This window comes from Fistularia commersonii, chromosome 22 (assembly GCF_037954325.1).
Source record: "Fistularia commersonii isolate RoL2024-O1a breed Wild chromosome 22, RoL_Fcom_v1.0, whole genome shotgun sequence".
Lineage (NCBI taxonomy): Eukaryota > Metazoa > Chordata > Actinopteri > Syngnathiformes > Fistulariidae > Fistularia > Fistularia commersonii.
The window spans coordinates 9,113,361-9,137,845 of record NC_141305.1 but is presented as its reverse complement, the minus strand read 5'-3'; the positions used below and the strand labels follow the sequence as shown (position 1 = coordinate 9,137,845).

At 38.9% G+C, this 24,485-nt stretch overlaps 4 protein-coding genes across 6 annotated transcripts; 2 read left to right on the top strand and 2 right to left on the bottom strand.

The window, feature by feature from the left end:
• Positions 1–3,156: 3,156 nt before the first annotated feature.
• On the bottom strand, positions 3,157–5,864 carry pop5 (POP5 homolog, ribonuclease P/MRP subunit). 2 transcript variants are annotated; one of them, XM_086169641.1, is made up of 5 exons: positions 5,711–5,861; positions 5,489–5,628; positions 4,054–4,203; positions 3,734–3,817; positions 3,157–3,566 (listed from the first exon to the last, which is right to left on the bottom strand). In XM_086169641.1, the coding sequence occupies exons 1-5, from the start codon at positions 5,728–5,730 to the stop codon at positions 3,469–3,471; spliced, it is 492 nt and encodes a 163-aa protein (XP_086025767.1). In that variant the 5' UTR covers positions 5,731–5,861; the 3' UTR covers positions 3,157–3,468. The 2 variants fall into 2 exon arrangements, with proteins under 2 accessions (XP_086025767.1, XP_086025768.1); XM_086169642.1 differs by lacking the exon at positions 4,054–4,203 and having other exon boundaries at positions 5,711–5,864.
• Positions 5,865–6,122: 258 nt separating this feature from the next.
• Positions 6,123–11,449, top strand: unc119b (unc-119 lipid binding chaperone B). Its single transcript, XM_086169640.1, has 5 exons — positions 6,123–6,435; positions 7,865–7,978; positions 8,791–8,899; positions 9,021–9,193; positions 9,315–11,449. Exons 1-5 carry the CDS (start codon positions 6,201–6,203, stop codon positions 9,425–9,427), a joined length of 744 nt encoding a protein of 247 aa, XP_086025766.1. The 5' UTR covers positions 6,123–6,200; the 3' UTR covers positions 9,428–11,449.
• A 241-nt stretch (positions 11,450–11,690) lies between these two features.
• On the top strand, positions 11,691–14,525 carry c22h12orf43 (chromosome 22 C12orf43 homolog). Its single transcript, XM_086169635.1, has 6 exons — positions 11,691–11,813; positions 12,140–12,167; positions 13,496–13,594; positions 13,856–13,926; positions 14,006–14,093; positions 14,173–14,525. Exons 1-6 carry the CDS (start codon positions 11,696–11,698, stop codon positions 14,504–14,506), a joined length of 738 nt encoding a protein of 245 aa, XP_086025761.1. The 5' UTR covers positions 11,691–11,695; the 3' UTR covers positions 14,507–14,525.
• A 93-nt stretch (positions 14,526–14,618) lies between these two features.
• On the bottom strand, positions 14,619–23,873 carry hnf1a (HNF1 homeobox a). Of its 2 annotated transcripts, none has more exons than XM_086169632.1 (10): positions 23,433–23,873; positions 21,994–22,193; positions 21,710–21,890; positions 20,826–21,028; positions 19,898–20,034; positions 19,671–19,812; positions 17,910–18,098; positions 17,714–17,829; positions 17,523–17,607; positions 14,619–15,137 (listed from the first exon to the last, which is right to left on the bottom strand). In XM_086169632.1, exons 1-10 carry the CDS (start codon positions 23,738–23,740, stop codon positions 15,007–15,009), a joined length of 1,692 nt encoding a protein of 563 aa, XP_086025758.1. In that variant the 5' UTR covers positions 23,741–23,873; the 3' UTR covers positions 14,619–15,006. The 2 variants fall into 2 exon arrangements, with proteins under 2 accessions (XP_086025758.1, XP_086025759.1); XM_086169633.1 differs by having other exon boundaries at positions 19,958–20,034.
• Positions 23,874–24,485: the final 612 nt, after the last annotated feature.

The following is a 24,485-nucleotide window of genomic DNA, read 5'->3' as shown; positions in this document are numbered from 1 at the left end:
TAAAATCAATACCTAGAAGTAACACTAAGTCCAACTTTTTCCTTTGTTTTAGTGTAAATGAGGAAAACAGGTAAATTTTAAAAATCTTTATAGGTAATGAACTGTTCATCTAAAAGAATACATGACGAATTAAAATCAAAAATTAATATTAAATAAGAGTTGATGAAATTACACCCTAAAAGTATTGTTGAGTTAAAAGAGAAAATCTTGTCACTGTGGGAAAATTTGCCACTAGAATTTATTAGAAAATTGATTGGTAGCATGTATAATAGGAGGTATAATGTTTACAAGGCTAATGGTGGCTATTCATGTTATTAAATCAATCTTTTAAATTTTGCCCGTGTTTTTAGCTATTGTTTTTGTGTTTTTTTTATAGAAATACGGACAGAAAAGATCGTTTTAACAATGTCACTAGACGTTTTTTCATCAAAAAATCATTTTATTTTAAGATTTAAAGCAAAAAATACATTGCAAAGTTGCTTTTTAATTTTTTCCTTGCCCGTAATTTTTTGAAACCCACTATATAAAACCCCCAGATACATATGAGAAACACAAATATTTGATTTTCGGCAGGGGGCCACAAAATATTGTTCAGAGGGCTGTAATTGCCCCTCAGGCCGCAAGTCTGAGACCCCTGGTGTAGACTATTGCTGTTCAAAATGCACTTATGACAGTTACTCATCAGTTACTCATTTGATGTCACATTTTTAACAATCTGTTTTATCTGCGATTACAAAGCATGATGTATTCCTGGACAGCTTAATCATCCAAACGTCTTCCAAATTATTTCATATTAAAATTTACTTTGAAGGATGTACTAGATTCTTGCCACTTGCACAGTGACCAGTCATTGACCAGTATTCCAATAAACCTATGAATAACGTTTTTTGTGTTTGTTTGATAGATGGTATCAATTTGATATGTTATTAATAGTTGGTCAACATATTGTAGCGACCAACTATTAATAACACAGCAAATGCAGGAGTTGGAGCAATGTTAGCAGTTCTGTGATGAGCCGCTGTTCCTTGAGTGTGACTTAATTGATCATAATTGTTCTAATAAAAATAAGGTTTGCCAACCAGCAACTCATCATCGTTCATCCGCTCATCGGCTACAATATTACATTGGTGTCAGAAGTGGGATGAGGTTGCTGGGTGTTCACTGGCAACTAAAGGACTGATCGCATAGTTTCAGGCTTTCCAGGGGAAGGATGGAGTGCTCCAGAAAGCCTGGAAAGAGGCAGCGCTTAGAGGGATGGTGTTAAAAGCCTCACATGGAACCACTGGAGCAGGACATTCTGGGGTCTAAAAACCCGCTCAGGAGAGATGTCGAGACTTTTGCCGCCACTGTGGCCTTTGCATGGTGCACAAAGGTCCCCCAGAGCAGTTTCGCGCCCAGCTTCAACAGCTGGCAATCAGGGCCCCGATGGAGAGGGTGGCGGGGAACATAATGGCCAGTTTCCTCGCGCAGACAATGGCAACCATTATGTTCTGGCTGCCATTTACCATTTTACAAAATGGGCAGAGGCATATGCCACAGCAGACCAGGAGGCAAGGACTGTTGCAGATGCTCTGGTGGTGGGCATGTTTACCAGGTTTGGGGCACCGGCGGTCATCCACAGTGACCAAGGAGGAAATTTCAAGGCAGATGTGTTTTCTGCTATGTGTGAACGTCTGGGAACGTGCAAGAGTGGAACCACTCCTTTACATATTCAAAATGACAGACTTGAAAGATTCAACAGAATCCTGGCAAAATAACTGGGCATCTTCACCGCAGAACATCAGCGTGACTGGGATGCGCACCTTCCTGGCCTACAGGTCAGCTGTGTGGGAATTAGCTTCATGCACACCTGCCCTGCAGACAAACTTTATTGATCTCCATAGGGGAAATTCTATTGTCACAGTTACATGTAACAGTTTTAAGTCTCCATAAATATGAATATAAATAGAAGGACAATTAAAGGCAATTAGAAAACGCAAAAGACATCCACAAATAAATAGAAAACAGAGAAAACAACAGCAATAACATTAGGCATAAGAATGAACAGAATAAAAAAGAAAAAGACAGTAAGGGTGAAAATAGACAACCAAAACTAAATGACAACATAGACTGTAGCAATGACATGACTAAAATAGATAGACAAAAATAGGCAGGATGCGATTGGGCTGAGACCAACAAGGATAAATATAGGATAACAGAGTGAGGGCATGACATGTGAATGGGTGAGATAGGGGTAGCACAGATGCATCTCTGGCCGATCAGAGATGTGTGCCATCCAGACTGCTGTGGGGCGGGAGCTGCAGATGCCAGCGGAAATGCTGTTTGGCAGACCCATGGACACACGGGCGGTGCCACTAGGACCAGAATACGCGAGATGGATCCAGGATCTGCTCATGCCTTTGCTCATAAGCAGCTGCAGAAAGCTTACATGAGGCAGAGCAGAAACTAACCATCCCAAAACTCACACCTTCCTCATCAGCGGGCCGTTCCAAGACTGCAGGTGCAGCCACTCTTGAGAGGCAGAGAAGGCCTCCGGCCCATTTAACCCTGTGGTACTGCTCAGAGGAATGTTTGGAGTTCTGTGATTTCCTACTGCCTGTGAATTTGTTTTGGGATGAGTTAGAGTGAGGGGGTGGGTGTGAGTGAGGGAGTGTGAGAGGCGCAGAGGGTTAAGTTGAGCCACTTTGAGTCGAGTCACACGATAAGTGTGGCTTCATTTTTCATAATTGTTCTAATAAAAACAAGGTTTGTTAACCAGCAACTCTTCATTGTTGGGCACGTCTGCTCAGACATTACAACATAAACAATATGTCTATCAAGTTATTCATTTCAATTTTTTTTATTGTCTTTTCTGTCTTTTCTTGGTAACAGCAGTGTAAACTTTATAAAGCAAATGTTACTGGTTGAATCCACAAAACCATTAAGCTAATGCATTACAGATAAAAAAAATGCTGTACTATTTTTATATAGGTTCCTAATGCTTAACATTATTCATATATTTTCAGCTTGAGACAGTGCGCTTAAATTTTATGGTGTTGAATCTGCTGTGTCCTTGTTAAAGTGGAAGCTGCAATGTTACACAAGGGAACATCTGTCTGTGTACCCAACCATGGGTGCTACAATAGTCTCCAATAATAAAAACACATTAACACAATGTCTTCAAAAATACTTTAATCTGTATGGACAAGAGACATCAGGATACAATATAGTATAAACACAAGATCAACAAGTTGAACACAAAACCGTGTCTTGTTAACTTTACTTTTATTTTGGTCCTACCAATATTGGGTAGTAATTTTAACTCAACTGCTTGTCAATTGAGTCCTCACTCTAAAAAGGTGATCAGCCTGACCAGGAAGGCAAAGATATATTCCCAAACATTTGAGACAAACCTAGAGTAGTGGCTGTTGTTTTAAACTGAAACACATTCCGACAGTATTTTTCAATGAGCAGAGGTCTGCTGTAAAGTCACTCTTCTTCATCTTCCTCACTGTCTGGGTCATCTTCAAACGCTTTTCGGACAAAGGAGCAGTTTAGAATTGCTTCTTGAATTTGTTTTTTTTCTTCTGCAAATGAAACAAAAGAAATTACGTATCAACAGCATTTTTGACTTGTGAATGAATTGCAGTATACTTGTTATCAAATACAGTCTATACAGGCCAAAGTGGAATTACTATTGACTGTAATTGTGTGGTTTAAAATAAAACTATGATGACTGATTGAAATTGCTTACCTTCATTTTTACATTTAGGGAGCATTCGATGGAGTTGCTGTGTATTGTAATGGATCAGAAACTTCTGACATGTTCTAATTGTTCCTGAAAGAAAGATATAGGTAGAATAAGGCTTGAATTAAAACCTTTAAAAATATATGGATCAGATTCAGAGTGATTCTGGGCATTATCGAAGATCACTTTATTATTTTGGTCATTGAATATAAGAAGTTACAGAAAATATGTGCAAAACTGAACTGGTAGTTTTTGCAAAAACAGCAAACAGAATACAAAACAAAAATTATACATTTTAAATGGAAAATAATTGTTAATTTTCTTACCTCCTACATGCAAACAGTTTAAAAAACATGGGATTTTCTGCCTTTGGGCGTCAATACTTGTAATAAAGGGCAAGGCACTCCACAAGAGCCTGTAAAACCTTTTTGGGAAACGTAGGAGAACTATTCCAGTAGTGGTATTCAGATATTTCACTGAAAAAAAATAAAAATAAAATCTGAGCATCTATCTCATACAGGAGTATCAAGAAAGTGCAATGTTTTTCTTTTTCAGAGTGAAAACAAGTCTTATGTTGAGGAAATCATGTGATCTCTTATAACGATCTCTTGAGACCTGGTGGGAGTCCTAGTCTAATGCTTTTCAATTCACTAAAACACCAAGTGCATTCAACAGTCACTCTTGTGGTCTATGTATGTATGTGCAACTTTATACTGGTGATAAAATTGTTAAATTTGGATTCAAAATCTTCTTGTCGTGACAATCTGAATTGAATTTCATCACTTGAAGACGTTTTAACCCTCATCCGCCTGCCTCCCACAGGTCATTGACTGGCAACCAGTTTAGGGTGTACCCTGCCTCTCGTCTGATGACAGCTGGGATAGGCTCCAGTATCCCCCGCAACCCTAAGTGCAGGATAAGCGGTAGAAGATGGATGGATGACTTACAAGATTTTTTTTTTAATATTTGGGATAAAAAATAAATAAATAAAACTTCCTGTTATTTTCTAAATGCTGCAAGTGGCAATTTTTAATTAAGCAGAGCTTACAAACTTATCATTACCCCTAAAATATCTCATGGGGTATGTATTTTGATGCACTGTGTAATGTTCTTTTAGAATGTTTGTCATTCAAACATTTATTGTGATGATTGTGTTTCTGTACCTTTGTATTTTATCATCTTTCATGGTATAGTATAGATACGTTGATCAACTTTTGGTTGTGTTGTTTTATATTGCTTGTGTGAAAGCTCAACTAGGGACAAGAGTTGAAAATAGCTAGAAACTCAGTTGCATTCTTTGTAATGAAACTATTAAAAACTGTATTGGCCCTATCTAAGTAAAATTCTCTTCTCTGTTCCGTTGCAAAGAAGATCCCTGATGAAGACAGCAGGCAGATGGTAGGTGGTGTTCTGCCTTCTCGCATTGTAGGTTCTTCCAAAAAGTTTATGACAATGTCGACGAGATAAATTTGATCTACTCCTAACCAACCGTCAACTTCAGGAGCAAAGTTAAAACGACATCACATTGTACTGGTAATGAAGATAAGCTACAGACCTGTCCTCCACGGGTCATGAATATAAACATGTAGGATATAGACGTAAGTGATGGGCGTTTTGTGAGATATCAGTTTGCACCAGCGTCTTCACGTGAAGAAATTCAAGTCCAGTTGCCTCGAGAAGAATTTGTAAGTAAATTTTAGCAACGGTATCTCTAACCATGAACAAGACTAAGATGTTTTACTGTCTTCTTCAGCAAATTACCACAGAATCTCGTGGACACGGCCGCTCCATAATCGCCGTGAGTTCGAGCCACTGCTGCCTTCACGGCCGACACGATGGCTCGGTCATCCAGCACTAGCAGTCGTCTTCTTTCCGGCGTGTTCACTTCGCACAGTAAATACCTCGTTCAAGCAAGAGTGTAACGTCAGAAACGCAGTTTGAATACAAGAATGGAAAAACTAAACACTGGGAAGGCATGCTTACCTCGATTTCAACCTCACCATGGTGCTTCTTTTCTTCTTCTGTTAGCTGTTACATCCGTCATCAAAACTCTGCTATCCCGAGTCGAACTTGCGCCACTCAGTGGACATAAGTATTAATACGTCAACTGTTGATTCTCCTTTGACACGGGAAGACAAAACCGCTAAAAAGCGATTCCAGTCATTGGAGAGAAAAAAAATCAACAAAATGAGGACAATTACCGTTTTATAGGCACTTTTACGAGCAGCACAACCCACCAAGTTGACGATGAAACTGGAAAGTCCGAGTAACAAATCACTCACACTAATTTGGTATCCATGACAACCGGCACCGATCTCAGCCAATCACGATCTTATTTTCCTGCCCCCCCACCACACACACACACGCACACACACACACGTTTCACGCCATCTTGAAAATTATAACCGCAGTAAGTCAAGTCGTCTCCAAATTAAAAAGCAATTTTTCTCACACTACCTCTACGGCATCCGGAATGAACGGCTCTCGAAACAAAGCGGCACCAACAGCCAGCAAGGGATATACGGACGCAGATACTGGCTCAGAAACGAATCACAGGGAGCGAAAAACCGGCGGAGGAATGTTAAAGAAGCTGAAATCGAGGCGCAGTCAAACGGAGAAGTGGCCCATCGTCACGGAGGATGAACTCAGGGCGCTGGGAAGAGATATTTGCCCGGATAACGTTCTGGGTCTCCGGGCCGTCACGGAGGGTACGTCACCGCTAGCCTCACTAGCTTTTAGTCCGGGAAATGACTCATTAAGCTCCGTATAGGCGTGCTAACAATGTTGTATGCTAACTGTACGCCAAGAGACGAGCCCTTGGGTCAGCTGTCCCACAGGTGCAACAACTGATACTGTTTTAACATCTATTCATATACAACGGTACATACGGGGAAATTTTTCGAGGCAAACTAATTCAAAGTATCTTCCGTAAGATGTGCTACCACCGAGGATCTAATTTTATGAATAACATAATTTCCCTAATCTCTGAATCATTGAATGGTCCCTTTGTCTTGTATCAACACAAGCTTTTGCTTTTTCCTACGTTAAAACATCCAAGAATTGGTCTTACGTTTGTCAATTGTTGGGTGCCTTTAAAGGGTAATTTGTTGTATTAAAAAAATAAACAGAAAAAACAACATCAACAAAAAATATCAATACAAACAATGTGTTTCGGTGTTTACCGCGGATTTCAGGTCACGGTTCAGTACCTACCACAGACGCAAGAAATTCAACATACTTTTTCCTTTTCTTCTTTTCATAACGACTATGCTGTCTGAACAGACTCTCTTGTAACGGTGCAATGACCAGTTTGAGAGAAACGAACCCAAACATGTAGTTTATATAGTTTTGTAAAATGTTTTAAACATAAGTATCCTTTTTTTTCTATGCAAGTATGCGTCACTGCCTTACAGGCAGAACTCTATCTATTGGTGCTGTAGCAGCGTTGGACCAAAAGGCTGTAACATTGTCATATGAAGTACTAACTTTTAGTTAGTTATTGTACTTATTTGTTAATGATAATGAGTTTGATAAAACTGAAAGTGGAATGTATAGCAATTAAAAAAATCAGTCTTGCTAATGTGGTAATATTTCCTGTAGATTTTTTGTGTTTTGAACTTCCCTCCAAATATTTAAATCAATGTTTGATGTATTTCAATGAAAATCTTTTAAATACATCAGGCTTAAGTAGTTTAATTAACTATCATCCTTATGTAGTGACTGCAGTCTGAAGTCTGTGACTTATCCGTTGGAGTCTGTCATCTGAGTCTTAGCTAATACTTAATGCCTCTCATTGTTTTGGCTTTTTCTCAGATCAGACAACAGTGGGATTAATTCCCTTCTGAATCACTTTGTTAAAATGCTGAGTGCATCAGCTATAGTATTACCCAGCACAGTGCTATGCAGGGGCCAGAAAACAGATACTGAAACCCTAGTTGTCAATAGAGTGCCATCTGAGCATTCTGCAATGGAGGGACATTATACTGACAATATAAATGCATCAACTAAAAGATAGTGTGTTGCTTTGGCTACATTAAATACTGGGACTTTGCCAAGGGACCGCATTCTATTCCTGACTTCTTGTTTACGCAGCTGCAATGGCTACACTTGTTTTAACGTAGCGTTTTCCCTTTTCAGATTATCTTTGCAAACCTGAAGACAATATCTATAACATTGACTTTACCCGCTTCAAAATCAGGGATCTGGATACTGGGACGGTGCTGTTTGAGATTGCCAAGCCCCCAAACAGTGGTAAAGGAATTTTTTATGTATGTCTACCTGCCAAGGACTAGTATCTTCCTTTGCACGTAAAAGAACCAAAAACTCTTTCCAACCTTCAAGAAAAGAAATGTTTTTCAGTGACAGCTTGCTGTCTAAGATCTGTAGATTATCTTCATTACCAGCACAATGTGACACCTTTTTAGCTTTGCTCCTGAATTTCAGTTGATGATTGGAAAGGAGTAGATCAAATTTATCTCGTCGACATTGTCATAAACTTTTTGGAAGAAACTATAATGTGAGCAGGCAGAAGATGAGCTATCTTCTTTCATTGCAAAGAATGCAACTGATATCCTGTACAGAGAGTTGCTAGCTATTGCCAGTTTTCAATTGTTGTCCCTAGTTGAGCCTTCACATGAACAATATAAAACAACACAACAAGAATGGATCAAAATATCTATGATATGCCATAAAAGATGAGAAAATATAGAAACACAATCATAACACTAAACATTTGACTGAGAAACATACTAAAAGTACATTACACAGTACATCAAAATATATACCCCATGAGATATTTCAGGCATAATGATAAGTTTGTATGCAGTGCTTGCTTAAAAATTTCCTCTCACAGCATTTTAGAAAATAACTGTAAGTTTGATCTTTATTTCAAATTTCCTAAAAACTTGTAAATCATTCCATTTAAAATCATCATTTTTAAAATTACCTTTAATGTGTGCTGTGTACAATGGAAAAGGTTGTGTACATGCAGCAGAAGGTATTAAATTTAGGACTTTCCCAGTGTCAGCTGGAGACCTGTTACTGAAACTTGTTTTCTTTATCAGGCCCTGTAGAGAGTGAAGAGGGGATTGGGGATGTAGACATAAGTGCTGGGCGTTTTGTGAGATATCAATTTACACCAGCGTTCCTCAAACTGCGCACCGTGGGTGCAACGTAAGTACTTAGACTGACATTGTACTGAGAAGATCTTGTCATGTTGAATTCAAAACAAAAACGTTTGTCCTCAACTGTATTTTTCAAATGTATTTTTTTTTTTCTTTTTTTAAAACCTCAGAGTGGAGTTCACGGTGGGTGACCGTCCCATTAACAGCTTCCGTATGATAGAGAGGCATTACTTCCAGGGTCGCCTTCTCAAGAACTTTGACTTCGACTTTGGCTTTTGCATTCCAAATAGTCGCAACACATGTGAACACATTTATGAGTTTCCACAGCTTCCAGATGACCTCAGTGAGTCTTCTTTTGTCATCAACTCATATTGCTTTTGTCTTATTCATATTGAACCTAATAGCCATTATCTTGATTTATTTTCATTCAATCCTCTGCTTTTTTTTTCCTTTTCCTTTTTCAGTTCGTCAGATGGTGGAGCATCCATATGAGACCAGATCAGATAGTTTCTACTTTGTGGATAACAAGCTTATCATGCACAACAAGGCTGACTATGCCTACAATGGTGGCCTGTGACTGAAGGAACGCCTATATTTGATGGAAGAAATCCATGCACTACACCTTGGGAGAGTGATTCTCTAAACTACAACCATTCAGAAATTTGTAATGAGGGACAGAAAAATTCTGTGATTTTTTTTTTTTTTTTTTTTGAGGACATCTCTACCAACTTGACTCCGTTCTTTCAAGTCTATAGACTGAACTCCATTCATCAGTACATTTCAGAGCTCAATTCCCAGGATTTAGAGGAATGTTCTATGAAATTTCAACATTTGTTTTTTCCCCAGCCTGTTTGTTACATATGTATCATGTTATTGTTTGAACTCTTGCCTTAAGTTTAATACTGTCTCTGCTGGAAAGGGACACTTTCAGTTACAGACTTCTAATGAAGCCCATAGACTGTGTTATATATCATTTGCTCCAGTATAATAGTTTTCAGTTGAAATTTATCGGAACTGCCTTTTTGTAATTGACAATTATCTTTCCTTTATGGAATAATGAGCTAGGTGTTTTACAGTATTGGTAGTTTTAGATGATCATGTAAAACTAGTGAATTTCATTCTCTTTATAACTTCAGTTGTGAGACACTGGGATTGTTTTCTGAGTACTATCATTATTAATATTGATTTTCCCTGATAGTGTTGATCAGTGATTTCTCATAGTAGACCAACTTTAATTTTAGATTGGTGTACATTCTTCAACCTTGACAAATTATGTTAATGTTCTGTAAGGATTTACATCAACATCGTCTGATAGCAAAAAATGTAGTAGAGCTGGGCAATATGTGATATTGTATCATTGTTTTTTTGATAGTGAAAATTGTGCAACATAATATAACTGCATATGGAGATCATTTTCCTTCATCCGTAGTTTATATTAACTGGTGTAAATTTGACAGGATTGGCCCTTGAATTTTTTTTTTTAAATGCTTTAAAAATTTTCCCCAGTCAAATATATATCAGCAGTGAATTAAGGAATTACATAGTACTTGATGATAGAGAAAACAGAAAACATGAAATTTTGCCCCCCCCCCGCAATTGTTTTTTTTTTGACGAAAACAGAATGAAACTGAGTGAATTCCCAGCTTTGACGTTAGGTTCCCCACCCTTGTCTGCCCCTGTGAAAATACAGACGTGAATGATCTGCTATTCAACTTCCACTGTTTTCAATGTGTGACAGCAGATGACAGGATATTTTTCTATTTGTGGAAGTTTCATGTTCTGTGTTTGTGTTTTTTTTTTGTTAATTTCATCTACAAATTGGGTTGAACCTTCACAATCTAATATACCAGCATAAAATCACAACTCTGAGAAGCATTTTTGATGTTCACACTGTGACGAATGTAATATCATTTATAGGACTGTTACAAATTGTAAAATGTATTACTCTGCATTTAATTGTTGGCCCTCTGATGCCTGCAATCAGTTTAATTGAGTTTTATATTTTATAATTTAGAGGACAGGTTCTGTATCTTACAAGTATTCTGGGCCTAATTAGAGGGCCAAAAGTCTTAAAACCTTGGTCAGAATTAGTACAACTGTAGCAGAGTGTTGATAATTCCTATCCACCACATGTGTCTTTTATCCAGATGAACTTCATGCATCCAGACCTGTTGAAGGGGAACAAATATATAAAAACCTCTCCCATCGAGTTGTTTGATGCCTGAAGTACTGGGATGATAAAGCTCATCTAAATGTGTTTACACACTGAAGAACCCGTCATTTCAACATGTAGCTCATTTGGAATTTAACAGGAGGATGATGACAAGAGGGCGCCCACAATTGTCAATAACTTTTGTTTCAGAGCATTTTAAAACCGTAACAGCCATTTTGTTGACGCTGCAGCTGTAGTTTGGATCACAAAGTGGAGTACATCGTAAGTCTATGGGCTTCGATGGGTGCTCACCCGTTGTCAGGGGGGCTCTAAATGTACTTTTTAAAATTAGTATCGAGATTTTTTTGTAATATTTATAATTTATTGTTTTCTATGTATTATTGAAAAGCAAGCTTTAACAATAAATATTTTTGTCTGTAACAAAAATGTATCTCAAAACTGATTTTTGGATGTTTTACAAACTATATTTATGTAAATGACAAAGGGATATACCACCTCTTAAATCTGAGTAAAATTAATTAAAAACCATTATACGCCAGAGATGAGACAAAGGACAATAAAGTATTCTCTCATGTTTTGAAACTAAATGCATTTTGGATATGAACGATATGAACAACATTACCCAGAATCCATTGCTGATAAACACCCTCGACCGGTAGCATGTGTTCAATCATGGCGGTTCACAAGAGAAAAATGGTGAGATCTCAAGACTCCAGCAGCAGTAGTGACGAGGAGGAGATGAAAAGATGTCAGGAGGCGGTTTGGGAGGCAAGAACCAGCAGAAGGGAAGGTGAGATTGTTTCTTTGTTTGACGACTGAAAGAAATATGACTCGTAGCTCCCTCCCGTGAGTCGTAAAGATAAAGCTGCATTATCAAAATGAGTGGCTTTTCTAGTGTGCAGTTCACTGTTAACTTACACAGCAGTGTGCACAAATACAGCATTGTGTTAACTCTGCTGTACTAGTGCACCGTGCATTTCGCTTTCTTAAGAGATCATGCGTCTTTAGTGTTGCTTTTTTTGACCAGACAGTCAAATAGAACATTAAAATACTGCTGGAAGAATAGTTGCAGTAGTACTGGTAACATCCAACAATACTGTCTTGTGTTCATTTTAGATGGGGACGAGGTGAAGCAGTCCAAGCGGTAAGTTTGTTATGACATAAACTTTGAAGCTATTCTGTGTGTAGAACATTTAAATCTACATTCGTCTCGTATCTATAATTGATATCTAATAATATAAAGGATCTCTATAAAAGATATCTAACGATATATATAGGATTTTTTTTTTTTAATTGAGCTTGATGTTGTTTTGTTCCCTGTTTATTTTGTCTTTTTAAAATGTTGAAGCAGTTCAAAGAATCTCAATGCAGTGAATAATCTTATATACATACATACATAAATACAAACACACACATACACACATACATACATTAAAAAAATCATTAAGAAGCTTTTGATTATACCAACCCCATCAGAATTGTGTTCAGGTTCACCATCTACAGTGGGGCAAAAAAGTATTAAGTCAACCACCAATTTTTCAAGTTCTCCCATTTAAGAAGATGATAGAGCCCTGTACTTGTCATCAAAGGTACATTTCAATTATGAGGGACAGAATGCAAAAAAAAAAATCCAGAAAGTCATATTTACTTATTTAAAGAATTTATTTGCAAATTATGGTGGAAAATAAATATTTGGTCACCTACAAACAAGCAAGATTTCTGGCTCTCACAGACCTGTAACTTCTTCTGTAAGAGGCGCCTTAGGCCTCTATACGTTACCTGTATTAATGGCACAAACAAAGTATTGAGATGAACTTTTGTTCCTGACCAAATACTTACTTTCCTCCATAATTTGCAAATAAATTCTTTAAAAATCAGACAAGTGATTTTTCAGATTGTTTTTTCCACTTTCTGTGGAACTCATAGTTCAAGTGTTCCTATGATGAAAATTTCAGGCCTTCATCATCTCTTCAAGTGGGAGAACTTGCACAATTGGTGGCTAACTAAATACTTTTTTGCCCCACTGTATACAGACCAGCAACACCATCTGTCCTTTATTTTACACTCATAACTGGCTTATATTTTGCGTAGTACTGCTTATCTAATATGTATGTAAGGCTGAATTTATTCTCCCTCTAGTGATATTTTTATTCACTATTCTACTACAGATGTTATATTGCTCCAGCTTATTTTTTTTCCATTTTATCTTTTCACTGTTTTTCATGCTCATTATATTTTCTGTTCTATGAGAGACATGATTATTTTTGTTTATTTTAGGTCACGTTATTTCTGCCTTTGTGCTGTGGGAATTTACATGGCTTCTATGACAAATTGATTTCCATCTGGGATTAATAAAATCCATCCAGCTCATCTTTCTGTTACTTAGTTCTTATGCTTTATTTTAAACTTTTCTTTGATTTATTTTTCAATTGCTGATATCATATTGACAAAAGGTTTCTCATTGTGTTACAGTGTTGCTGTTGCTGACCGTGAGCACAATGGCGGCAAACTCCAGGTCACTCAAGGGTTTCAAACACATGTCACCAAGAAGCTGGTACAGTTTCTTGACAGGTATTTTTGTATTTTTTTCTTTTTTTTTTAACTGTGCAGTGGCTACGGTTAGTAGCCACTGCAGGTCATCTCACAGAAGAGACTATTACAAAAGTGACATCATATAAGGAAGCTCAATGTCTTTTGAATAAAAATCCCTAAAACCTGCTCTTTGATATGATCATTATAGATCTTATTATTTCAAGTACTCAAAATGTTTTTTTTTGAGGAAATAATGCAAATGTTTTCACAGCTGGTTAGTAATGTGGATGTTCTCATCAGTCACATTTCAGAGAACCAGAGCGAGACACCGGCCTCCGTGCAGTCAGCAGAAGACGATGAAAATGAAGGAGGTATGTGTCTATTTTACCTGCTGCTTTTCTGGGGATTTATTTCTGATTTCTGTTCACACATCTTTTTTTTCCCTCCTAGGGTTTCGTCTTTTTTCCACTTCTGTCCCAGGACAGACAGTAAATGATCCCCCAACGCCAGTATGCCGTCGGCCTGCTCCCAGCTCAAGGTTCTTACTCTTTGCTTTAAAATCTTCGTTGAGTTCTACATACGTTTTTGGAAATTCATAGATTTTGTCTTTCGCTCAGTGACAGTGACAGCGAGCTAGAAAAGAGGGTGAGGGAGGCGGCAGTGTCTGTGAGCGATCTCTTGCCATCAGTGCCACCAACATCTGCACTTGCAACCAACTTAGATGAACCTCCTTCCAAAAAGAAAAAGAAAAAGAAAAAGAAGAAGATGGCAGATGCAGAAAAGAGTCAGTCTGTTCAGACAAAGAGGAAACCAGAGGAGAGCAAGCAGCAGGAGTGTCCTGGACCTGCTACTGGCCAGAATACAGACTCAGACCAGGAAGGCAGCAAAGCCAAAGTCAAACGGAAAAAGAAAAAGAGACAAGAAGGAAACACTGTAGAAGTTTTAAACTGAGACTTTTATGCCTTTTTTTTTTTTTTTTGGTAAGTATAATGGAATGTCTGTATATTTTCATAAGTTTGATCCAACAGATTTTCCATTGAAATATCCCCATCAAAAGGCTGTATTTTTGAAATATTCTTTACTGTGATGAAAGATTTTTATAAATGTATTCTAAAAAATGCAGTTAATGTTTGACTGGTTATCACAACATCATTTTCCTTAATGTTACAAAAAGCAAAAATACATTTTGGTGTTGTTTTTGTGACTTTTTTGGTCTTATTAACAGCAAATCTATTTTTAATGCTGATCCTGGTCCGCGGTGTGGCAGTGGCATGAAGTTTGAGTCCGTGCCATTCTTAAAACCAAAACTGGATCTTCTTTGAGGTCGATGACTCAAGAGATGTTTTTCCAAGGGTTTTGCGTTTCTTCTGGGAAATCCGACCAGGAGCTGATGCTGCAGACCCCTGTTGTGAGTTCAGCTAACTGAGGAATCAATACGCTGTCAGAGCCTCCTACTGCGCTGTGGAGACCATTTGTGCAGGAATGTAGGAGCTGATGTCTGTTGATGAAGGCGAGAGGAGGTGAGGCTGATGACTCTCAGTGGTCTGAGGGGCGGGATACAGATCCGGGCTCTGGCTCGAAGCTGTCAAGATTTAGACCCATCATTAACAGGGGAGCAGAACTCTGGCAACTGCACAAGTTTCTTTTGGGACAGAGGAAAATGTGCACTGAGGTTGTGCACTAACACATCCTATCAAGTAACACTGAGGTCAAACAAGTTAGAATCATGAATTTGCTTCATAAATACTTAGACCTCAATAAGACAGGAAGATGTTTTTACAGTTGTCAAAAGCATGTCAGTACAGGGACAGTAAGCTCCAGGAACTGGAAGGAGAAATCAGTCATTGCACATCTGAGGGCAGGAGGGAGGACATACTGGACTTAAGACCCTCATGGTATATACATACATACATATATATATATATGTGTGTGTGTTTCTATATATACGTATATACATACATATATGCGTATGTATGTATGTGTGTGTGTTTCTATACATACGTATATACATACATATATATGTGTGTGTGTGTGTATATATATATACACACACACATATATATATGTGTGTATATGTATGTTTATATATATATATGTGTGTATATACATACATATATGTATGTATATGCATATATGTATGTATTTGTGTATGTATGTGTGTATGTTAAATTTGTGTATGTATATATATATGCGTGTATGTATATATGTATATATACATATATACGCGTATATACATAAATTTATGTATGTGTATGCATTTATATATGTATGTGTGTATGTATGTATATGTGTGTACATATATATATATCCAAGTAAACCTGTAAGCAGAACCTGCTTGAAATAATCCCACAAAATTTAAATTTGTCACAAAAGGTAAGAGTGCATGAGATACAGTTATGTGAAATAAACAGTATGTGTTTAACAAAATTTACCTGGTATCATAGAATCCCCAATAAAACCATTCCCTGGACATTTTTATCATTTGTCAAACATCATGGTGAGGGAGAAAATTTCTAGGTTGTCAGGGTCTTTAAAGCAAACAGCTCTCTGGAGAGTTTCATATTTAACCATCAATCTTTTATAGAACTATTTATACTTTTTTTAAAAGGTAGAAGGACATAAAATGTAAAAAGACGCAATGTATATCCACTCTTATAACGTCTTAGTGCTGAGATGGCCTTCAATAAGCCTTTTTATAAAGCACATAAATTTACAGCCCAAGAGTTTGTACTGTCATTTATGCAGGTGGTTTTGCTCAATATACACTAGACTTGCATATGAACTTGAGTGACATCCCGTTCCTAAGGTTCAATATGATGCCAATCCGACCTCTGCAGAAATAACAGCTTCAGCTCTTCTGGGAAGGCTGTCAACAAGGTTCACGAGTGTATTTATGGGAATTTCTGCCCATTCTTGCAGAAGCGCATTTGTGCGGTAACACACTGATGTTGGACGTGAAGACCTGGCTCTCAGGCTCCGTTCTAATTCATCCTAAAGGCATTCTATCGGGTTTAGGTCAGGACTCTGTGCTGGCCAGTCAAGTTCATCCACAGCAGACTCTGTCATCCATGTCTTTATGGACCGTGCTTTGTGTGTCTTGATATGCTGAAGCTTTCAGAGTTCCTTTCACTGGACCAAACCCAGAGTCGTCCATCAGATTGCTAAATGGAGGCGTGCATTTGTCACTCTAGAGAATGCATCTCCATTGCGCCAGAGTCCAGTAGCGGCGCGCTTTACAGCCCTGCAGAGCTGCTCGGCGATCTGAAGGCCACATGAAGTTTGGAGGTCTGTAGCTATTGACTCTGCAGAAAGTCGATGACCTCTACGCACCGTGCACCTCAGCATCCGCTGACCCTGCTCCATCACTTTACATTGCCAACCACTTCCTGGCGGAGTTGCTGTCGTTCACAAACACTTCCATGTTTTTATAATACAGCTGACAGTTGACTGTGGAATATTTAGGAGCGCGAAAATTTCACGACTGGATTTGCTGCACAGGTGGCGTTCTATCACAGTTCCACGCTGGAATTCACTGAGCTCCTGAGAGCGACCCATTCTTTTACAAATGTTTGTAAAAACAGTCTGCATGCCAAGGTGCTTGATTTTATACACCCGTGGCCATGGAAGTGATTGGAACACCTGATTGTTTGGATGGGTGAACTAATACTTTTGGCCATATAGTGCATGCGGGTGTTGGAAGGAGTTCATCTTCATTTATAGCCCTTTCCTCTCTGCTGCTTATGTTTTTCCATTGTTGCAGGAAGTGTGTTGTTGGAGCTTGGGCCTGGTCTCAGGCATGACACACCTGAAAAAGCAGAATTTCCCTCCTCTTCCAGAAAGGTTGAAATCATTTCTATTATAGTCGTGTTTTCTTTTATATATTTATAAATCTCTTCACCAATACTCACACTTTAACTGTGATATACGTGTTATTGAAATTGTGGTCTGTATGGAATACTTTGTGTACCTGGTACAGGTGTGGGAGCCTGCAGGTGAAGGTTGTTTTCCTGTAAGGATGGATCCTCCTGCTCCTCAGGATCTGCGGTGAGAATCTATCCAGAATACAAACAAAGTTAAAAGTTCCTCAACCAAATAAAAGAATAGTTAATACTATGACGGTTTGTTTAGCAGAGTCCCCGTAAAACACATTCCAGTCACCTGTCTGACAGATGCAAGGCTGGTGAGTGTCCCGAGGCTGCTGCTGTCAGTGATGACCATGGCTTGAGACAGTAAACTGGACGAAGGGTACTGAGGCGAATCAGACTTGTTATACACTGTGAGGGGAGCAGATAGATTAATCCTCATCTTTTGCATCACATAATTAATTCATGGCATTTTCTTGCTGTAGCCTTACTGTGACATGGCAGCTGCGCCATGGTGGCCATGAACGGACTGGCACCCATGTGACTCTGCAGCTGCTGGGATATTGGCTGCTGGGGGGAGGCATGAAGCTGCTGCTGGAAAGAGATGGGCTGCAGGGTGGTGAATCCACCGCCAACATTGTTTATGACTGGCACCGTCTGAGACTGCGTTGAAGCTAATCCTGCAAATGAACAGCACCTCTTTTTTTACTCTTGGAGGAAACAAGTTCCATCTGTCTTTCTGTAAATTCAGCTGGTCAGTGATACAATATATATGTCAAGGAAGTATAATCTTAAAGCAGAATGGATGAAATAGTATTTTGTTGGTTACTATTAAAAGTTTAATATTCAGGGATGCTAAATATTTGAAATTTGGATGATGTTAGTTTTTTTCTGTGTTAAAAGTGCAAAAAAAGACTATCATCCTTGGCTTCTTTCAGAAATCTTTCAATACCCTTAAATAACTTTAAGCTGAATTAATTAATTGAATAAACAATTAGCTACAGACCATTCATTATTTTGATATCCATACTCCTATTGCGGGCAGGTTACGCAGGTAGAGCAACATTCAGCTTAAAACGTGCAGTGAATCACATTTTCTTTGCGTTTGACTTCCAGATCTTTGCTCACTTTTATTAGGTGAGAACTTTAGAGCACATTCAAGGTTTATGGTTGGATTAAATGCTTGTAATGCCATGGTTGTCCTTGGAATCAAACATTCCTGGTTCGATTCCTGGCTCCTCTTAGTTTGTCTAAGTGTTGCTGAGCAAGACACTGAACCCCTAACTGCTCCCCTGGTACTGGTCGACAGCAGCCTACTGCTTATGATGGGTTAATTGCAGAGACCGAATTTCCCCACGGGGATTAATAAAGGATAAATTATTTATTTATGTGTTCATTCAATCATTTTGACTCATTAGTGAGAAGAAAACAGAGCAAACCAGATTTGTTTTAATGCTGTCGTTTGTAATGCGTACCAATAATCAAGTAATATGAGGTGTGTTCTCTGGTCTGAACAGCGTCAGGAAATACACTTAATGTTTTGAAAACATGGCACCGCATTGTTGCCCTTTCTTATGTCATTTGATAACCAAGTAATGAATTGATTACTCAAGAAAATAATATCAACTAACCTAACCCTAACTGGCTGTGCAAATACTAAATACTTACAAAGCCTTTTCCTGATGAATTTATTTTGCATGACCAGAAAATGTTTTTCAAATAACATTTAAAAAAAAATTTTAAGAGTCCCCCGAGAGTCTGCAGGCGCGAGGACAATATTAAATTTTTTTTTTTTTTTTTAATGAAGTCATGATTACAGCGCTCTGTCAAAAATTATACTGTATTACTGCGTTTCACTATTTTTACTAAACCTACTCAATGAATTTGTTTACGATTCTTGACAAAATAGTCTCCTGGCTAAACTTGAGAGAGATCCTAGTACTTCTGCTGTGCTGAACTCATTAGCTCATGTGGATGACTAACACTTTTGTCAGGATGCTGATCCTGAGGTTTCTCATGAACTAAAACTATTCTTTGGTCTGCTCCTGCCAGGCTTTTTCAAGCTATTCTTTTCTTAGAGGACGACCAACCCCTAAAATGATATCCTGTCCTTTTACTTTCATCCACCGAACCTTCCTGGCACATCCAACTGGAGGTATCAAACAGTTTCAGGTTTGTTGTTTGACTGACATTGAAGTCCGTCATCTAATGTTACAAGTAACTAGTGATTAACAAAGATTAGGAGGGATTACCGATCAGAAGGGAGGACTCCCCCAGGCTCATTACGCTGGGCAGAGAGGCCATGATAAGGCCTTGGGAAGATGCAGGAGAAGTGGACAGACTGTGCAACGAGGTCAGAGTGCTTACTGGGGGCAGCGGGCCGCCGCTGGACACCTACGACCGGAGGAAAACACGGCCATGATAGCAGCAGCTTGTGTAAATTGTTAACAAAGTAAGAAAGCATGACACGTGTCATCACCAGCTTGGGATGTTGGGTTTCTAGGAGTGTGTGGCTGGGCTCCAACTGGACCGGACTCACCACCAGGCGTCTTTCCCCTCCACTACTCCTGGCTGAGCTCAGAGAGTCACAAGGAATTTGATGGCTGTATTTCACACCTAGAAATAAAAACAAGTGTAACATCCACTGAATGCACCATTATTTTAGAACACACACAAGCATAAAATTATCTGTCCAAATTTAGTAACATTAAAATGGTTATTTACATTCACCTCAGTCTGAAAAATAGCAGAATAGCTGAATTCAATTATTGTTCTTACGTTGATCCATTACTTTAAATCTGCCTCCTACATCTTAACATATTTTATTATTATTATTGTTATTTTTACTATTTCCCCACTGTGGGACGATTAAACGAATACTCTATTCTATTCTATTGAATAAATATCCTTATAAATTTGGTATATGATCCAGAGTTGATATTTGTGCATGGTTTTGCACTGCACATTTCATATCTTTATCTGTTGATGTAGTTAATTTTGTGGCAAATCTAGTCTTCTTCTTTTCATTTTATATTTCTTTCAGACGAAATCTTTCGTCAACTTTGTGCTATTACTTCCTGCACTAAAAGATCCTCCGCCTGTCCATCTTAATTACAGTATTTGGCCTCTATTATTTGACAGTGTTCATGCCAAATACTGTAATTTTTAAAGTAACTTTTTAAAGTAACAAACCTCAACACTATTAAGCGAAAGACAACTTTTGCATCCAAGAAATTCACTCAATCCAACTCAGTCTCAATGAGATACTTGGGGTTCGTAACTAAACATCAAAAAAAGGAAAAGTCTGACAGGAACACCCAACTTTGTCCTTGAAGAACAGATCATATTCATCAAATGTATTCCTACATTTTTCTGTAAATGCTTCAAGAGGTTTTAAATGTTATTACTGAGCTCAGGGCTTGATGGCAGAGGGGGGTTCGAAGAGGAAACTGATTGGCTGGTGAAAGGCGTGTCAAGAGCCAACTTGTGGCGGAAGGCCTCCTCTTTGCGGCGGTTGGCGAACCAGTTGTAAACCCGGACCTCAGTGACCAAGTTCGACCCCAGGCCTGCAAGCTGGGATGGAGACACACCTCTCTGAAGACACTCTGCCCTGGGGGAGTAAGGCCAAACTGATGAGTGTTATTTTTTCCCCCCTTTTTCAAAGGTTCAGTACATTGATTCTCGGGCCAAGAATCATACAGTGTATCTTAGGCATTCCCATTACTGCTTTACATTTAAACTTTTTAATATATTTTATATTATGTACTGTGAGCTAAAATGGAGGTTCTCAAACATTTCAGACCACGACTCCCTAAATATAAATGTCTCCAGTCCGTAGGTTGCATTGTTGGAGTTCATTTTTTGTATCTTTTGTTCATTACTCAGTTGGCCAATTTCTTATTTCTATTTCTTTCCCAAGTAACCTTATTTGCAAAAATTTGACATTTTTCATTTGCCCCTTTGGACCTCTTTGCAGATGTTTCAGGAAACAGATGTGCACAGGCTTCTCCTGTTTTTGGTCATGCTGCCAACGCTGTGACAGTGACAGTGATCCCATCAAAGAATGTAAGTGTTAAAATAAATGGACGTGTTCTGGATAGTTTGAATATATATATATACTGAAATGTAAAGGAACGGTTCAAACTTTGTTGATTGCTGAAAAAATAATCATTGTTTTGGTTTGGGGTTTTATCTCTGGTCTTTTTCAGCCAAACTGAGACCCTGAAATAAGACACACAGAGCAGTGAATTGAAAACAAATTTGTTGTGTCTGATATCACAATTTGTCACACCTGTTACACTCGTCCACCAGCACCTCTCTCTCCTCCTTGCTGGGATTCTTTTGTTGGTCATAGGCATGGAAAAGGATTTGAAGGGATGCAGGTCCCCATTTGAATCTGTTCCTCCGTCCTTTCTTTGTGTCCTCACCTGGGTCCTCCATAGATGCAAGCCCGTGTTTGGCATTAGTAAATTCTGGAAGTGAATGGTCCTTTTTATTATTCATCCCCTATTTTAAGACTTCCAGTTGAACATTATTTTTGATATGGGTTTGAAAGCTGTTGTGTTGCTCACTCACGTTGGCTGATCTCACATTGTTTCTTCACGTACCAGCTGTACAGAGCTGCTCTCTTCTGGTTCTTCATTGGCGTGCCCTTGTTCAGGTGCTGAGAGAGGTGGGACTGGTTGAGTCCTGTGGACTCAACCACCTCTCGCTGAGGGAGGTTATGTTGCTGCATGTAGCTTTTTATCATTTTTGCAACGTGCCAAGGGTCCTCCCTGTCAGACATAGACACCTGAACTGACAAAACATATTTGCATTTCCGGTGCCGGGTGATGTGAGGTTTTTTTCTGATTTTTTACTTTTACTTTCTGAGTTTTCCTATTAAAGAAACAAGTGAATATACTGATGAAAAAAATGATCTGTTTACATAAAAATTGCATAGTCTAATACAGTGCGACGGGTTTCATAGCGTCACACAGCCCTGATACTGACATTTTGATCTTTTATAAACACAGTTTGAGATCACGATTTGTAACTGTCTTTGTTTTTTTGTTTTTTTTCAAAGATATCTATCTCATCCTTAATTTAAAAAAGAACAGAATAGTAAAAATCAAACAAAGACAAGCAGGCTCATTGAACGCAGACACATATCACAGTCACGCAGGGGGAAGTGGTGAGAGGTTTATTTACACAGACAGATAACGGAAAGCACACGGGAGCAAAGTCCAACCCTTAGATCACTGAAGAGGAAAATGTCTGAAAGATTTATGAAGCCAAATTCAACACGTATCTCATTGTAGGGTCACAAAAGAAATGGAAAAACACAACCTTTCGAATGCGCCCAACATAAGCAGTTCTATTTTCTAAACACACAGATTTTTTTCTTTACATATGAAGCGGTTAAACTGAATCTGGGGATTGTCTGGCACATTTGCTTTTGGGGATTATTTCAAGTTTTTTTTTTTTTTTTTTTGTTAAATAAACAACCAATGTAAATGTATTTTGGCTCCAAATATTACAAAACAGGGAATGTAGAATTATCACAAGCGTTGTGTAAATATTGGCTCACAGGACCAGCCCTGCTCCATTAATCTTCACCTATGCATGTAGCTTATTTATTAAGAAATGGCCAGAGAATAATGATGGGGTGGGTAATTAGTAACTAGCAAAGGAGGAACCCTCTTTAAATTCGCCTCAGAAGCCAGATTACTGAGCGACACAGACCAAGAGTAGGAGACGGAAAGGAGGGGAAGAATTGGTAGGAGATGGGATTTAAGTTTGAAAAGTGAAGGGATTAGAGATGATGGTATCATGTAAATCGGGTTATTTCCCATGTTCTTATTTGTCATGATGTAGAAGGTCAAAGAAAAAGGGTGGGGGGGGGTCAAAGCATCATTGAAGATGACAGATAGTTTCAAATTGTACCTGTCACTTTGGGAGATGAGGAAAATATCTGTAAGAGAAAAGCACGTTCCTGATGCCTTTGAGCCTCCAGCGAAGTGGGATATACTTACTGCAGGAGCTGGTCGACTTCAGTTCTCAATTTGGCCGCCTCTTCGGGGGGAAGCTTCTCCACATCTCGGAATATAGGCGGTGGGTAATCCATGTCTCCCTCCTCGGAACTCTCCCCGTCGCCTCTCTCTCCCTTCTCGGTACCAGAGTTCATCCTGTCTTTCTCCAGTTCCCCCATGGCTTGGATCAGGACATCCCGGGACAGGCCAGATTCAAGCAGGGCCCAGATCAGCTGCTCCTGAAGCGCAGTCAGTCGACTTGGCCTGGACATGGCCGCCCCACCTGCCCCGGTCCTCTCCTCTCCGTCCATGACTGCGATGCCTTACCTGCTGCTGTCTTGCAGACAAACGCACCGCTCGTGCGCTACCTACACACTCAAACTACAGGCAGCGCCTGGCCTTATTATTTAGCCGTAGAAAAAGTTTATATTCATTTTCCTCGTGTTAATTTTCCTCCCGATGAGTCCTGAGCTCCCTGGTTTTAGCTCTCCACCTGCTGTTTTCCTTTCAAAGGTCAATTTTCTTTTTTTAACCTTCCTCCTCTTCACCCCCTCCTCCTTACATGTGCCTTGTGAACTTTGTCCCCACTCTCTCAGTCCCCACCGGTGACTAAAGTGCAATTTAAGAACAATAAATGAAAAAAGAGGGGACATGGCTTGCAGTCTGCAGTGAAAGTGGATCCCCTTTGAAATTAGACAAAAAAGTATAAGCAACAGAAAACACAAATGTGATACGCATACTCGTACAAACTCGTGGAGTAACCATATTTTTCAATGCATTTTTCTTGCTATTACTTGTACTATACAATTTCCCTGATTATTAATATTTCAAAGAGGTGTTAAAGCTCAAAAACTATTTTGGCGACGGTTTAATTTTTATAAGCACACACCCCTGTGTCGACTACCAGGCCTGAGAACTCTCTCAGGCCTGACAGTCTGACCTTTTGGTCGCTAGAGGTCGCTGTGGTGTCATTTTCAGATTAAGTCTCAGTGGTTGACTACAATATTACAATGCAGTAGGAACATATGGTCCCACCGTGGTACTGAGCATGACTTC

What these genes read in the sequence shown, in the direction of transcription:
- pop5 (XM_086169641.1), bottom strand. Translation starts at nt 5,730, where the DNA reads ATGGTGAGGTTGAAATCGAG. An exon ending in AAACTGTTTGCATGTAGGAG is followed by an intron (nt 3,818 to 4,053) that starts GTAAGAAAATTA and finishes TCTTTCTTTCAG; the next exon opens with GAACAATTAGAACATGTCAG. An exon ending in CCCTAAATGTAAAAATGAAG is followed by an intron (nt 3,567 to 3,733) that starts GTAAGCAATTTC and finishes TTTCATTTGCAG; the next exon opens with AAGAAAAAAAACAAATTCAA.
- unc119b (XM_086169640.1), top strand. Translation starts at nt 6,201, where the DNA reads ATGAACGGCTCTCGAAACAAAGCGGCACCAACAGCCAGCAAGGGATAT. An exon ending in TCTCCGGGCCGTCACGGAGG is followed by an intron (nt 6,436 to 7,864) that starts GTACGTCACCGC and finishes TTCCCTTTTCAG; the next exon opens with ATTATCTTTGCAAACCTGAA. An exon ending in CTGCGCACCGTGGGTGCAAC is followed by an intron (nt 8,900 to 9,020) that starts GTAAGTACTTAG and finishes TTAAAACCTCAG; the next exon opens with AGTGGAGTTCACGGTGGGTG.
- c22h12orf43 (XM_086169635.1), top strand. Translation starts at nt 11,696, where the DNA reads ATGGCGGTTCACAAGAGAAAAATGGTGAGATCTCAAGACTCCAGCAGC. An exon ending in AAGAACCAGCAGAAGGGAAG is followed by an intron (nt 11,814 to 12,139) that starts GTGAGATTGTTT and finishes TGTTCATTTTAG; the next exon opens with ATGGGGACGAGGTGAAGCAG. An exon ending in GAGGTGAAGCAGTCCAAGCG is followed by an intron (nt 12,168 to 13,495) that starts GTAAGTTTGTTA and finishes ATTGTGTTACAG; the next exon opens with TGTTGCTGTTGCTGACCGTG.
- hnf1a (XM_086169632.1), bottom strand. Translation starts at nt 23,740, where the DNA reads ATGGACGGAGAGGAGAGGACCGGGGCAGGTGGGGCGGCCATGTCCAGG. An exon ending in GCCATCAAGCCCTGAGCTCA is followed by an intron (nt 20,035 to 20,825) that starts GTAATAACATTT and finishes TTTTATTTCTAG; the next exon opens with GTGTGAAATACAGCCATCAA. An exon ending in GGAGTCCTCCCTTCTGATCG is followed by an intron (nt 18,099 to 19,670) that starts GTAATCCCTCCT and finishes GTTCATTTGCAG; the next exon opens with GATTAGCTTCAACGCAGTCT.